Genomic DNA, 15,784 nt, shown 5'->3' with positions numbered 1-15,784 from the left:
ACTTCTAATATACATTTGTTTTTCGAATCTGAGCTTTGGTTCAAAACTAAAACGTACTGGTTCAATTGAGTTTTTCTGCAAATTCTAAGATATACTTGGGTGTAACTCCCCAGGGAAACATTAGATCACAAAATGGGTTGGTTTTTTAGCATTCCCAACTCAGGACACTTCTAATATACATTTGTTTTTCGAATCTGAGCTTTGGTTCAAAACTAAAACGTACTGGTTCAATTGAGTTTTTCTGCAAATTGTACCACAAGGCTCTGTTTTTGGCCCAGGACTTTTAACATCTTCATCAATGATTTGGATGAGAGAATAAATGGGGAACTCATCAAATTTGCAGATGACACCAAGCTGGCAGGAATAGCCAACACTCCAGAAGATATGCTAAAGATACAGAAGGATCTTGACAAACTTTAACATTGGGCACTATCTAATAAAATGAAATTCAATGGTGAAAAGAATAAGGTTCTACATTTAGGCAACAAAAACAAAATGCACAGGTACAGTATAGGTGGTACCTTGCTCAACAGTAGTAACTGTGAAAGGGATCTTGGAGTCCTAGTGGACAACCATTTAAATATGAGCCAGAAGTGTGCAGCAGCTTCCAAAAAAAGCCAACACAGTTCTAGGCTGCATAAAGCAGAGGGATAGAATCAAGATCACATGAAATGTTAATATCACTTTATAATGCCTTGGTAAGGCCACAGTTGGAATACTGCATTCAGTTTTGGTCACCACGATGTAGAAAAGATGTGGAGACTTGAGAAAGAGTGCAGAGAAGAGCAACAAAGATGATTACGGGACTGGATACTAAAACATATGAAGAACGGTTGCAGGAACTGGGTATGTCTAGTTTAATAGAAAGAAGGATTAGTGGAGACATGATAGCAGTGTTCCAATATTTCAGGGGTTGCCACAAAGAAGAGGAAATCAAACTATTTTCCAAGGCACCTGAGGGTAGAACAAGAAGCAATGGGTGGAAACTAATCAAGGAGAGTAGCAACTTAGAACTGAGGAGAAATTTCCTGACAGTTAGAACAATTAATCAGTGGAACAGCTTGCCTCCAGAAGTTGTGAATGCCCCAACACTGGAAGTCTTTAAGAAGATGTTGGATAGCCATTTGTCTGGAATGTTATAGGGTTTCCTGCCTAGGCAGGGGTTTGGACTAGAAGACCTCCAAGGTCACTTCCAACTCTACTATTGTATTGTATTATTACTTCTGAGTTGCTCGTAGGGCCGGTTTTAGCCCTCCCAAGCATTCAAGAGTCTTTAGGAGGCTTCCCTGAAGGCTCCGGAGGGCAAAAAATGATCCTACGAGCAAACCGGACTTTCGGGTTGCTCGTAGAGTCATTTATTTGCCCTCCTGAGTGTTGCGTCCTCCTGATGCATTTGCCCTCCGGAGCCTTCATGGAAGCCTCCTGAAGGCCCCTGAAGGCTCTGGAGGGCTAAAACCTGCCCTACAAGCAAACCGGAAGTCCATTCCTGAACTTCCGGTTTGCCCATAGGGCCATTTTTTCACGCTCCGGAAGCTTCAGGGAAGCTCCCAAAGCCTCCAGAGGGCCTCTGGGCGGGGGCTGTATTCACTCTCTTCAGGCTCCTATAAAGCCTCTAGATCCTGGGGAGGGTGAAAAAAGCACACCAAAAATGGGGGGGGCGCTGGTTGTGCATGCATGCACCCTGGGGTTGTGCACATAGCATTATGGGTGTGGTACATCCGGCATGACCTCCCTGTGCGCCCCCCGCTTTTGGCACATGAGCCACAAAAGGTTCACCATTACTGCTCTAAGGGTATCCACACTGCTTCACAACCTAGCAGTGTGACAAGATGAATTACTCAGAATCAGGGGTGAGCTTCAAAAATTTCAGCAGCGGGTTCTCTGTTTGATTGCTGGGTGGGCGTGGCCTAGTCAGCCTGCTGCACCAAGGCAGGAGGGGGTGTTTTCACCTTCCCCAGGCTCCAGAGGCTTTCTTCGAGCCTCTGTGAGGGCGAAAACTTCGTCACCCAGGCTCCGGAGGCCTTCCGGGAGGCCCGTTTTCCCCCCTCCCCAAACCTCCATGCAGGTCCTGCACTTACCTCGCATCCAAAATGAACTGCGTGGAGACTCCTTCTCTCGAACCCGGACAAACCCATAGCAGCCCACCCCTGCTCGGAATTAAAATCAAAATCAAAAAAGTTACCAGTGAACAGGTCTCTCCTCTTTTATGTGTTTTGCTCCTAACTGGTTAGTCCTGAGAGAGCATATATAATTGGTATATATGTAGGTTTGCATGCATGTTTGTGTGTGTGAGTGTGTGTGTGTGTGTAAGTGAGTGAGTGTGTGTGTGTGTGTGTATGTGTTCTACAGCTCAATAGAGATACGTATATATCTTTATCATAGGATTATCTTTTTTAGAAAAAGAAAAAGAAAAAGAAAGGTTGAATAGACATGCGAGTCTTTTATAAATGAGAAAGCCAGAATTGTTTTTAAAAGATATTATTATGTGTCTATTTGTGCAACCAAGGTGTCATTTTAAGCCAGTATTCTCCAAATTATTTTTATCTGTTGAACTATTTTCCTTCCTAATCTTTGAAGATGTGCTTCAATTTAGATTCCCAGTACTACAATGCCAGTAGAATTTTAGAGAAAAGTATTAACTTTAAAATAAAATGCTGAGAACTGGCTGCCTGTATTACATGTTGTGTGGCTTTCTGGCAGTGGAAAACTCGTAGAATATTTCTAGAACCTGAAGGTCTAGAAGCACTCTGGCCAATTTATCTTTTCATAACTGGGAAAGATGAATTTAACTTACTTAATTTCAAAGTGTACAGAAATTGCTAACATGTAGTAAATGAACTAAATTTTCTGGAGGTTTTTGAAAAACTGCTTAAAAGAAGTGTTTCCTTGCAAAAACGTTTTCCAAGATGTTTGGTTTCTCCTTTTTCTCCCATTTCATAGGAAAACGAAATGATACTGTGCCTTTTTCTAATCAGGGAAATCTCTCTGCAAGTTGACCTGGTCATAATGCACATTTCTGTAGTCAAGAAAACAATGGTTTCCCAATAGCATGATGATATTGATTACAGTTTAAAGAATTTGAGTTGAGGAACAATCACCTTCACAGTCATAATTTAATTTGTTGTCTTCAAGGGCAATAATTTCAATTTCTAAAGTGGCAAGCCACTAAGGCAGCATGTGACATACATTTCAACACTACATTCAACTTAGAAGTGGAACTTTGGGCAATTAGATGTTGATATGGAGGGCCTTTAATATCCTGGGTTTAATGGTGTGAAAATATTTTTATATGTCTCTGGTTAGACATGACACCTCAACTGTGTTCATAATTCTTCCCAGCAATATGAATAAATGGAATTTTGACCACCAGTTGTAGCAGCATTCTGGTGTCAATTAAAGATTAAGTTTCCCCTAGCTACTTCCAGGTATCTTGGAATCAATTCAAATTTGCACTTGAGATGAGTGTTATTTTAATATGTGAACGTTCACAGTTCTATGCTCAGATCAAGGTAAGTCTTACAATAGTTGGGTATGCAGTAGTTTATACTAATACTCAGTTGCTATGTATCAGATTAGATCTAGATACAGTGTTTTTAATATATTTGAAATATTACTAGTTTCTTCATATGTTTTTCTTGGATTCAAACTAAGAATTTGTTTATTTATCTTAGCATTGTTCCTCCCTTGCTGGTGAGTAATATTTGTACAAAAAGATACATTTAGAGCTTTGTGGCCACTAGTCATATCCAAAAGCATCCACAATTACTCTCTCAATATTTATAGTCTGTTGGTGAACAGACCCTGTTCCCTGAAAATAAGACCTCCCTGGGTTAATAGGCCCAATTGGGCTTTTGAGCACATGCCCTAAAATAAGCCTTCCCCGAAAACATTGCAACACAGCAGCAGCCATGAGGTAACCACGCTCACTGTCTCCTGCACCTCAAAAATAATAAGACCTCCCTGAAAAAAAGGCCAAGTGCTTATTTCCGGGCTCAAAAGAAAATAAGATCCTGTCTTATTTTTGGGGAAACACAGTAGTCTTTACATCCTAAAATATTATAATAATTTATTATACATTGCAATATATTTACTGACAGGACAAATATAACCCTAATGTAGTATGAGCTGCTACATATAGAATTTTTGGATTTTTAAAACGCAGCCTGAGGCTTAGTATGACGGTTGCTCTGTACACATGAATATAGAGCATACTTGTTTGTCTCCAATGTTTAGTAATTTTCTTCTTCAATGTTTAAAACCATCAATATATTTTAAAGGTTAATCCAAAGTTGCAAGGAAGATGATGATCAATGAACTGTATAAAGGGACAATAAGCTTACATTTTTATAAATCTGAGTGAGACCTACATTTTTAGTCAATGGTAACATTGCCTTCTGTGTTCTGAGTATAACTTTCAAACTGTTATGCCAATGCACATTTACTGGGTTTTTTCTTGTACAGATTGTTATAATGGAAGTTCAAGGCTTAAAGTCTCTAGCTCCAAGCCGTATTGTTTACTGTACAATGGAAGTAGAAGGAGGAGAGAAACTTCAAACAGACCAAGCTGAAGCTTCAAGACCACAGTAAGATTTTCAAATGATGGGGTTTTCTCCCTTTTTTCATAAGGCGGATTCCTTCAGTCTCATGGGAAAATTTGCTCTAAATTTGGATTTATCTTTATGGAAGTAAAGATTAGCAAAAAGTAACAAGTCATTCATTTGCAGAAGTAATGGGTCACTGGTGGCCTGATTGGCACATCTCTTCTAGGAGTTAATAGCAGAAGGGTTGCAGAAAAGGCCTGATAGGGGAACAGAGGAAGGTAGACATGTCCAACATCAGCATCTACAGGAGGAATACAATTAAGATGATTACCTTAACAGAATTAGCAAAACCCTGCCTCTTTTGTGAATGTGTCTATGTTGCTCATATGAACAATGAGACAGGTTTTGTCATATTGCTGTGGAACCCTCTTAATTTTTTGAAACACACACACAAACCCTGCATGGATGACATTGATGCTCACCCCAACTTGAAATGGCCAATAAATGCCCCTTTATAGACACTGTCACACTACTTGTCCTCCATCATAACAAGTGGCAATGTATAACAGATTTTACATAGCTTGGAGCTGCCCTTGGATGGTGTCAGAATAATGGAGGAGAAAATACTACTTGAAAATGTTTGTCATTGATAAATACTTAAGACTCTATAACACATGGATTGGGAACAAGAGTAAGGCAACATTGTAGGGTGAAGTCCAATATTGTTGGTGCCCTTATTTATTTATTTCATTTCATTCCACTCAATGTATGACTACATAGAAACCAAGACAGCAAAACACATCTTGTTTAGTCATTCCTTCTAGAATTACATTTTAATTTTATTCTCTAAAAACACAATAAGGTGGATGAATCATAATTTATCATGATTATTCTTCATTTACTAAATAGGCCATTTCCACAAATTTACTTATTTGAGTAAAATAAATTAAATCTTACAATCCCCAATTGCTTTATAGACATTGCATGTAATAAGTAAGATGTTTGGTGTTGCCTACTTCCATAAGTTTTGTCAGTTCCCCAGTCTAATCTTCAAGCTGGGATTTTCTGCTGGCGTCTTTTTCAAATAAAAACTAAGGCCAACCCTGTTTACCTTTTCAAGATTAATCAAGATCAGGTAAGTGCTTCTATCTAGCTGGGTGATAATATTATTGATCTATTTGACAATATTTGATCAATTCATTGGTAATGTTTTCAGTTCAAATGTATGCTGCCTTGAACTCTTTTTGATCAGGTTTAATGAAATTGGGGTATCTCAATGTGGAAGTGTTCTCTTTGGAACTTACATTTTAAAAGCTACGTGTGGTAAAATATAATGAAGATGAAATGATTGGTTTTCATGTGTAATGTTTTTTCTTCCTTTCTGCCTTCCTTTTGTTTTGTTTTCTGTTGCTGGATGGATCTTCATAAACGTATTCATTCAGTCAGACGTGCTTTGCTTGGCTGAGATTCAACTTGTACACATAGCTTAAAATTAAAATTCCATAAATTAATACTAATAAAATTTATTATATGACAACTTTCTTCAATCTGGAGTCCTACAAATAAGTGAGTTATAATTCGCATAATATCCAACTCATTCAGTGAAGTCTTTGTTGAAGATTATGGGATGTGGTTGGCTTTCTCTTGGATCTTCTTTCAACTCATTTTTGGAGGATGCACTAAAAAAAAAGACTCCAGGAGGGAACTCTCATTCCAAAGATGACACATAGGAAGTTAATTAATTGTGCTTCTGATTCATTTGATTGGCCTCTGGGGTGATATACTTTCTTCAAAAGCCTTTCCCTTCTGTTAAAACCTCACTCAGAATCTTTTGTAGATCTGTTTTAAGACATACTACCAACAGTGTCTCCTGCTCTTTAATGTGTGCTATGAGATGCTGTTTTGAACATTGTAGTCACGAAATTCCTTGTAGACCAACCATGAACTTGACATTTGCTAAACAAGTTTAAAACTCCATTTGAAAGTAATATAAGCATGCAAATATGACAAGGTGTCTTTTCCTCTCTCTAAATAAATTTGTACTTTGAAACTTCTTTTTTTTTTTTTTTACTATTTCAAAAATGGAACCTACAGTGCAGGAAGTACGGTATGCAGAACTAAACCTGAGACCATTTAGACCACATATACACACACAAAGTCTCAGATTCATGCATTTCTGCTTCCCCCGCCCCCCCTGAGTGGCAATAATATGTTCAGAGCCAATTAAAATTTGTACAATATAATTGGAAAACAATGGTGAGGAAGACAGTAAACTGCTAAATGTTTAAAATATTGTAGTACTGTCTTAAAACAGCACATTTATTTTGGTCATAGATCATCATAAAACACAGATTTTCTTAAATGCAACAGATATCAAGAAATTGCATTGGAAGGGAAACTGTAATTATTAATTTAGTAATTGTTGAATACAACCATACCCTACTGCAATTTTTGGAAACAGAACAAAACAAATATTAAAATGAAAAGCAATTAACAAAGTATATAATACAGTGTTGGAAAACATTTCATCTTTATTGTATACATTGCACAATTAAAGACATCTCAGTATTGAATAATGACATTAGCCCAAGAAGCATTTAAAGGCATACAAAGACCTTAAAGAGTAATATCTCATCTCAAGGAATAAGAAGCTGATTGTGAAAGTATAGTACCATGGTGGTGAACCTATGGTACACATGCCACAGGTGGCGCTCAGAGCCCTCTCTGTGGGGACATGAGCCATCGCACCAGCTCAGTTCCACCACGCATGCGTGTGGGCCTTCTGCCGACCAGCTGATTTTTGGGTCTGCCGTGCATGCAGGGCAAATGCGGGAGATGTGCATGCATGGGCAGGGGGGAAGGTTGCGCATGGGGGTGGTACACACATGCCCAGGGATGGGGTGCATGCGGGGTGCGCATGCACATAGCATTATGGGTGCATACACACACACTTTTGGCACTCAGAGCCAAAAAGGTTAGCCATCACTGGTATTGTGAATAAGAAGAGAAATGATCTCGAACTGTGATTTGTATGAATGTCCACATCCAACATGTAAGAGTGGTAGCAATAGGTGTCATCTGCACATCTGTGTACAGATGTGGATTATTGCTTTAGTTTCTTAATTGCTAAAGATAGGGACATTCTCTATGAATGACATGTTTAAAAAAACAGAAGGGAAAGGGAGGGAAAAGCAAGAAAAACTTAACAAAGAAAGATAGGATGGTGAAAATGAAACCAGTGTAATAAAGAAAAAAGGGAGTATAGGTAGTCCTCAACTTACAGCTCTAATTGAACCCAGAATTACCACCCTAAGTCATTCTGATTATTCAGTGCATCATCCTGTGACTCATCTGATTTTATGACATTTTTTGTAGCAATTGCTAAGTGAATCTGCTGTCGTTAACTGAACCATTGTGTGCAACGGGCATTTTTTCCAGAAACCATAAATCATGGTCCATGACGCTGGGATGCTGCAAACATCTGGTTTCCAAATGCCCAAAATGCAATCACGTGACTGATGGGGTGGCCACTGAAACTTTGAATCCAGATCCTAATTACCTTTTTGGGGGGATCCATCATAACTCTTAATTGTCAATAAACAACCAATCATAAGTCAAGGACTATCTGTAGTTAGAGGGAAAGAAATGGGAAAAGGAACAGAAATGTAGGAAGAGCTGATCAATAAATCAGGTAGCTCAGAGGCAGGTAACTATGGGATGAGGGGGCTGTGATGTATTGTCCCATCACTACTTGTATTTTAAAAGGCATTTGATTGGCATAGCAAGGGGGGGAGGGTTAGGCTGGGAATGGGAGCGTTTTGCCACTGTCATTCAAAAAATTCACACCAGAGGTGAAACAAAATCAGGCATTATACCACTGAATTCTAGTAGCATGATGTTGGAACAGCAAAATGGTGGTGAATTTTTTTTTATTCTTTTTCAGCATGCTTGCCAACATAGTGCCTTAACTGCAATGTATAATTTAAAATTTCAGAGTACCAGTTACTAGCTTTCCATGCCACAATAAAACATTAACATTTTTGTTTTAAAATGTGCAGCTCTCTTGATCTGGATCATTTAAGAAAAAAAAGAATGTACCTTTCTCATATTCCCTTCTCTTGTTCATCCATTTGGACTGAAAATATGAAATAACTGATAAGAGGAACCATAAGCTGCTAGATAATGTGGACAGGAAAAATGATTTTCTTTTCCATACGCAGGAATATTGCCTGATCTTTTGAAAGATTGGCCTAATAGATCTGAACTATTGAAAAGAAAAGTTGGACTTCAATGTTTGTTCCAGAGGTGGGTTCCTACCAATTCAGACTGGTTCGGCTGAGTAGGTAGTAACTCAGCCGGCCATGTCCCCAAACCGGTTTTATCGGCGATGCCTATGGCAGCGCCATCTTGTTTTTTGCTTCTGTGCCTGCCCAGAAGCATTTTTACCTACTGCACATGTACACATAGCGCATCAAGCGTGCATAACGCACCCAAAGCGCATCCCTGAGTGAACCGGCAGTAGAAGAAGCCGAAACCCACCCCTGGTTTGTTCACTTCTCTTTTTCCCCTAAAGAGAAGACTTGTGGGCTTTTGCACTGCAGCACTGAAGTTGTGGGAATCTATATTTGCTTTCACTGGGCATCCATGGTGGATTGGGTTCACCTGAGAATGTAGTAAGTGGCATTCATAGATGGCTTCCTTACTCACACATTGTGTCCGTGCATAAGAACAGCCTAAGGCTATGGCTTCTGGTGCTGTTAGAGATAGTGCAGAGAAATGCAGGTTGCAAAACTGTTGATATAAGTAAACTATGAATATCATGACCTTTAATAAAAGAAGTTGACATTTTGAACAGGAATCATGCCTCACAAATCTCTTGCAATCATTTCTAATGCCAATGAGGATTTATACTGAAAATCTATGAAAAAAACAGTAAATCTTACTTTTCCTAAAATGGCGCTAAAGTGAGAATCAGGATCATGCAGATTTATTTATTTATTTATATCCTGCCTTTATCATTTTTATAAATAATTCAAAGCAATGAAGTCACAAACTAATTCTTCCTCCTCCTATTTTCTGCAAAACAGCCCTGTGAGGTGGATTTGGCTGAGAGGGAATGATTGTCCCAGAGTTGCCCACTTGGCTTTCATGCCTGAGGCAGGACTAGAATTTAGCAATAGCAATAGCACTTAGACTTATATACCACTTCATAGTGCTTTACAGCCCTCTCTGTGGGTTACAGAGTTAGCATATTGCCCCCAACAATCTGGGTCCTCATTTTACTAACCTCGGAAGGATGGAAGGCTGAGTCAACCATGAGCCTGGTGAGATTCGATCTGCCAAACTGCTGGCAGCCGGTGATCAGCAGAAGTAGCCTGCAGTACTGCACTCTAACCACTGCGCAACCGTGGCTCATAAAACTCTGGTTTCTAGCCTGGTACTTTAATCACTAGACCAAACTGGTTCTTTTTTAATGAGACTGGTCTAAGATTCATTACAAGCATCTCATCTATTAGCTAAATTTAATCTCAACAAACAACTTTGTTTATTATATGGTGTCAGATCTTCTCCATTTATTAATTAGGAAAGGAAAACCATGAGACTCCATTCGTAGAAATCAAATGTACTTTTACTAATTAAAAATGGTTTAAGAGAATGCATAGCGAAGTCTGGTTATTTAGGCGCGAAAGCAGTTGATATATAGAATAGCCCATTCCCCACCCCTTGGCATCACCATCACTATCCCAGCCCAATCATAAGTCTTTCAAGTGTCAGGTGTGAGATAACTTCAAAAGGCATCACGAAGATGGAATGTCGGTGCCGTTAGTCCAGGCGGGAAACACCTACGCATGTGCAGTCCGAACAGTCGATGAACTCCAGAACTTTCCTCCAGCACAATGAGTAACCCCTCCCAAATACCATGCCCTCCCTCCCCGTTTCATGGCAGCTGAAGCGACAGCAAAGCAGAAGCTGACATATGGTATGATTATTCAGGGCCGTCTTAACAACATTATGGGCCCTGGGCAAAGCAGTGTACTCGGGGCCCCTACGACAATTACTCACAGGAATAAAAATGTAAATGGTTGATAAAATTAAACATATATTTATTTTATTGGCACATCAACAAAATCGTTGTTGAAACATGCTGTGCAGCAACAACTAATCAACTTGATAAACATTTGAACAAGACACGAGGCTTGAAAAACACAATAATACTCGGTAAGCCATACAGTTGCTGTATTTATATGATACAAGGTACATTGAAGGGTTAACATACAGAGATTAATATGGAGCCCCTGTGCTCAGGCCCACGGGCAAGTGCCCATCAGGTCCATGTGTTAAGACAGCCCTGTGATTATTATGAAGATTATATAGTTAAAATAATATTATTGAAACTGACATGCTACATTGCGAAAAAAATATAAGGAGTAACAGACACATCTGATTGCCCTGTATCATATTAGTTGGACTGGTTCTTTAAAAAAAAATATAATCTATATTGTGTCTCCTTTGCTAGAGTATAAATATGATCCATGATCTCTTTTAAAATTGGACATACAAAACATATCTATCAGGCAAATATATTTCAGAAACACTCTACTGTTGTTGTTTTGCTGAGGATTCTTCTTAAAATAAGGCTGTTCGGCTCTTTTCAATTTCAGCCATATTAAAGCTTTCTAAAAGTATGTGAAATACTTTTATGTCACCTTCCCAGCAGTTTTCTGCTTTTTTAAGGTTTCAAAAGGCCACCAGCATATGATAGTGACCTTTTCTCTCCACTCTCAGTTAGGAGAACACTTTCATTGAAGTTGAGCTCATGGAGCAATGCATCAGTCTGTTGCTTTCAAACAACAGGGATTCCCATCTCCTTGTACAACTAGTCTTGAGCATTTTATTCTCCATTATTAACTCTGTCATTCTGGAATAAAATAGAGCTTGAGTACTGGAATGCCCACTGGATTTTTAAACCATTTTAATTTTCTTTCTCATAAATATTTTATCATGAATGATGATGAAGGCTGCAACATTTGGCAAGTGCTTAATGAATGTCAGAGTAGGATAACAGAATTATGCAGAAGTGCTTGCGTATTTAAAACTTCTGTGTGGTAACATTTGGTAAAATAATTAATAGAGACTGGATTTAGGTTTAATTGATTCATCCTGTATTTTTCCCCATCCACTCAAGGGTTTGTTGCTGTTCTTGCTGTTTGTATTTTTAAAAAATACTGGGAAACATGCACCATATGGAACTTTCTATATTTCAATATGGAATATACAGAGTTTTATAGGTTGTTTTCCTAAGCTAAACTTTTTAAGATTGATTCCAGTCTTCCTGAAAATATGCTAGGTGGTGCAAGTTTTTAAGCAGAGAATGGCATTTGTTAGAGAATTGGTTCATTGATACTCACTGATGTATATCAGAGGTGAACCAAAACTTTAGTATTATGGTCACTAACCAATGTCACAAATATTAATAATTTATAGAGATTTAATGCAATAAGTAAAGTTACAGACAGTAGACAAGCTTTTTTTAAAAAAATTAAATATTCACGTAGTGCAACCAAACTTAGATTTGCAGGCTGAGTTGTGTCTGTGTCTGTGTTTATTTGGTTAGAGGTTCCATGAGATGTTGGGTACTAGCACATGCTGCTTGTTATTATGGCTATTGTCTACAGTCTCTGTAGAAAATACAGTATAGTTAAGTGTAGGCAAAAATGTAACCTAAGCATAACTTTCCAAGATATAACTTCTTCACATAAAAACTCCTCTTAATTGTGCCCTTGAGAATAACTGGGACTAAAATATTAAAGTATAATAGTAGAAAAGCTTTTAAAAATAATTATGTACAATAAGTACATCTAAGTAGCTAGTTGCTTTGAAACTATTCTGTTGATTCCATAATTCAGCACACTTCAACATTGGGCTGTGTTGAGTGTGGTATTCCATATCCAGAGGAATGTACCAGGCTGCTCATAAATCAAAATGAGTAGATCAGTAGACTATATTTGTGAGTGAAAAATTAGTTTTAACAAAAATGTAAGTGCAATAAGCTACATTTTGTTAAAACAATTTCAATTCCTTCCTTCCTTCCTTCCTCCCTCCCTCCCTTCCTTCCTTCCTTCCTCCTCCCCCCCCCCCCCTCTGTAAAATTCTTGCTGGCTTCTCAATAGTTTGTGGAGAAGCCAGTAGAAAGTTGCAAGTCTAAGAACACCAGGGAATAAGTGGCAACTGCCAGGTGGGGAGGAAGCAAGGAGTGCATGAAAGTAGAGGGTGGGAGTGATACATGGGTGCACAAGGTGTGCCATGTGGGTGGGGAAGGGTGCATGTAAGAGATATCAAGTGGGTCAGATAGGGTGCATAGGGGTCCAGAAGAGGTGCTACATGGGTCAGGAAAGGTATGCAATGAATGATGTGAATCAGGGATGATTGAGGAGTGAGCATGAGGTACTGCATGAGTCAGGGAAGGGGCACAGGGGGTGTATAGGGACGCCCAAGAGGTGCTGAGCAGGTCAGGGAAGACATGCAGGGGGAGCAGAGGAGGAATGTGTTCCTCCTCATTCCTCCATTCCTTCCTCCCTGTTCCTCCCTCCCCTCCCTTCCTGCCACAACTTTCCCAAATTTTGTTTCATTTGGAGTTAGGGATCCCAGAGTTTGGAATCATTCTTTAACTTAGCCAATTTGAGGCTAAATAATTTGTTGCCCTACGATGCAATGTTTTGCCAGTTAAAAGTTATGGGAATGAGAGTTTTAGTAGTATATAGATTTATGAGTACTGTATATTTTTCCACCACTGTCTGGTCATGTGATCAAAATTTGGGTGCTTGGCAACTACTTCATTTTTATGATAGTTGTGGTGTCCCAGGGTCTTGTGATCACCTTTTGCGACCGTCTGACAAGCAAAGTCAATGAGGAAGCCAAATTCACTTAACAGCCATGCTCATAACTTAACAACTGCAGTAATTCACTTAACAACCCTGGCAAGAAAGATCACAAAACAGAGTAAAACTCACTTAATAACTGTCTCAATTAGCAACAGAATTTTGGCTCAATTGTGGTCATAAGTTGAGGACCATCTGTAGGCAGAAACCATGAGGAAAATGACTTGGATTTAACCCAGGAAATCCAGAGAGTGTAAGAAAGGAATTCAAGATCGTTCTGCTTTGTCTCTTTAGTTTAAGAGTGGGGAAAGAGAAATGCTGTCAGGCTATCAAGATTATTATAGCCTGCAGTGTATCAATAAAATAAAAGTTCTAATATCTATTTCCTGACCTCTTGTACCCTTAACGAGCTGGCATCTATTTTCTTCAAAGCTTTGTTACTGTTCCTCTATAGATAGTCTTCAGGTTATGGCCATAATGGAGCCTATCCATAATGGTCGTAACTTGTGATAATCGTAAATTGGTCACTCACATGACCGCCCTTATTTTATCATCTTTTTTTGGCTGTCACTAAGCATATATTGTGGTTGCTAGGTGAATGGCACAGTCATTAAGCAAACCCATGTTTTGCTATTGAGTAGTTTTGCCAAAAACTAGAAGTAAATGCCAATATAAAATGCAGTCATTTGACTGGGGGATGCTGCAAATGGTATGTGACCTGAGGAGAGGCAACTGTTGGAAATTTAAAACCAGGACATAAGTATCCCCAAGGAGGTCCATTGTAGCTTCAGATGATCACTAAGTGACTGGTCATAACTGGATGACTACCTGTACATCAGCCTCTAGCCTTGAGAAAAGTTCTCAGTTCTAATGTTCTGGAATGTCCCCTTCAATATCTGGACAGATAAGGATATGCCTACATGTTGCTCTTACACTTCAGTTCTCAGTTCACAATGTTTATTCCTCTCTTTATTTCATTCTGTATAAAAATAAAATTTCAGATTCCTAATCCAATATAAATCCCACAATACTATGAAAAAGCTAGAGAATCTTACTTAACACTGATTTTAGTAGTTTGGATATTTTTTTCAATCTTTGCTGAATCAAGTTATCCTGGTCAACACAGTGTTTGCAGATGTCACTAAAATAAAATTACTACAATAAACACTGCAGCTGTTAGATTTGTATTATTGTGGAGAACATAAGTAAATAACATTTGAAATATTAAATTATTGTATGCATTACAACATCTCAACAAAACTGTGTAGTGGTTTTATATGTATGTACGTATGTACGTACGTATCAGCGGTGGGTTTCAAAAATTTTTTGAACCTCTTCTGTAAGTGTGGCCTGCTTTGTGAGAGTGGCTTGCCAGCCATGTGACTGGGTGGGCATAACCAACTTGTAAAATGTGGTGAAACTCACTTAACAACGCTCTTGCTTAGCAACCAAAATGTTGGTTCAGAAACTCTGGCATTTGAAGCACACAGGTTACAAGACCCTTGCACCCCTAACCCTTTAGAAAAAAAAACCCAGGGGTGTTCAAACTTGACAGCTTTAAGACTTGTGGACTTCAACTCCCAAAATTCCTTCTCCAGTCATGTTGGCTCAGGAACTCTGGCATTGAACTGTGCAAGTCTTAAAGCTGTCAAGTTACAAGACCCTTGCACCCCTAACCCTGTAGAAAAAACCCCCAGGGATGTTAAAACTTGACAGCTTAAGACTTTATGGTTTAGATAGGACTCTTAGAGGTGGGGGGGGGGGGAATTGGTGAGCCAGCCAATCAGTGAGCGGCGGGCGGGGCAAGCGTGGTGCGGATGGGTGGGGGATAGCAGCTGGAACCTGTTCTAAATGGCACGGTAGATTTGTGGAACCTCTTTTATTGAAGGGGTTAGAACTGGCAGGAACCCACCCCTGGCATGCATGCATGCATACAGAGAGAGAGAGAGAGAGAGAGAGAGGGAGAGAGAGAGGAGAGAGAGAGAGAATATGTTCCTAGTATCTATAGCATGATGCATATGAGACTTGTTATTATACTTCAAGCCAAAACTCTTTCATTTAATAAATATACAGCATGAGCATCTTCCAAACCAATATTCTATTTTATGACACACATATTAGAGCACTTCTTAAGTCTACTATTGAATTTTGGGTTCACATTCAGAAAAGAAATTGAATTTTTAGCTCTGCCTTGGAGGTATGCTATGATCTATCCCATCTCATAATGTCCATCCTCCTTGTTGCCTAATTTTTGTCCTTTCTTTAATGCAATCCTAATGTTGCATGCCTACCTACTATAGGAAGCTTGTTATTCTGTGAGGTTCAAACCCCCTACTGAGAATTGAATTCATGGGCCTTTTCATT

At 39.0% G+C, this 15,784-nt stretch overlaps 1 protein-coding gene across 11 annotated transcripts in view; it reads left to right on the top strand.

Moving 5' to 3' along the window:
* Nucleotides 1–15,784, top strand: part of CADPS2 (calcium dependent secretion activator 2) — a 375,792-nt gene that overhangs the window by 151,836 nt on the left and 208,172 nt on the right. For all 11 annotated transcript variants that reach the window (XM_087723665.1, XM_087723666.1, XM_087723671.1 and 8 more), the window contains exon 6: nucleotides 4,462–4,583. In XM_087723665.1, coding sequence (XP_087579791.1) covers nucleotides 4,462–4,583 — 122 coding nt within the window. The remainder of the gene's footprint in view (nucleotides 1–4,461; nucleotides 4,584–15,784) is intronic.

The sequence above is a fragment of the Thamnophis sirtalis genome, unplaced genomic scaffold (assembly GCF_051295495.1).
Source record: "Thamnophis sirtalis isolate CommonGarterSnake01/CBP01778 unplaced genomic scaffold, rThaSir2_p1.2 scaffold_9, whole genome shotgun sequence".
NCBI lineage: Eukaryota > Metazoa > Chordata > Lepidosauria > Squamata > Natricidae > Thamnophis > Thamnophis sirtalis.
The sequence above is the reverse complement of the archived record's forward strand: the minus strand, read 5'-3'. Positions and strand labels throughout refer to the sequence as shown.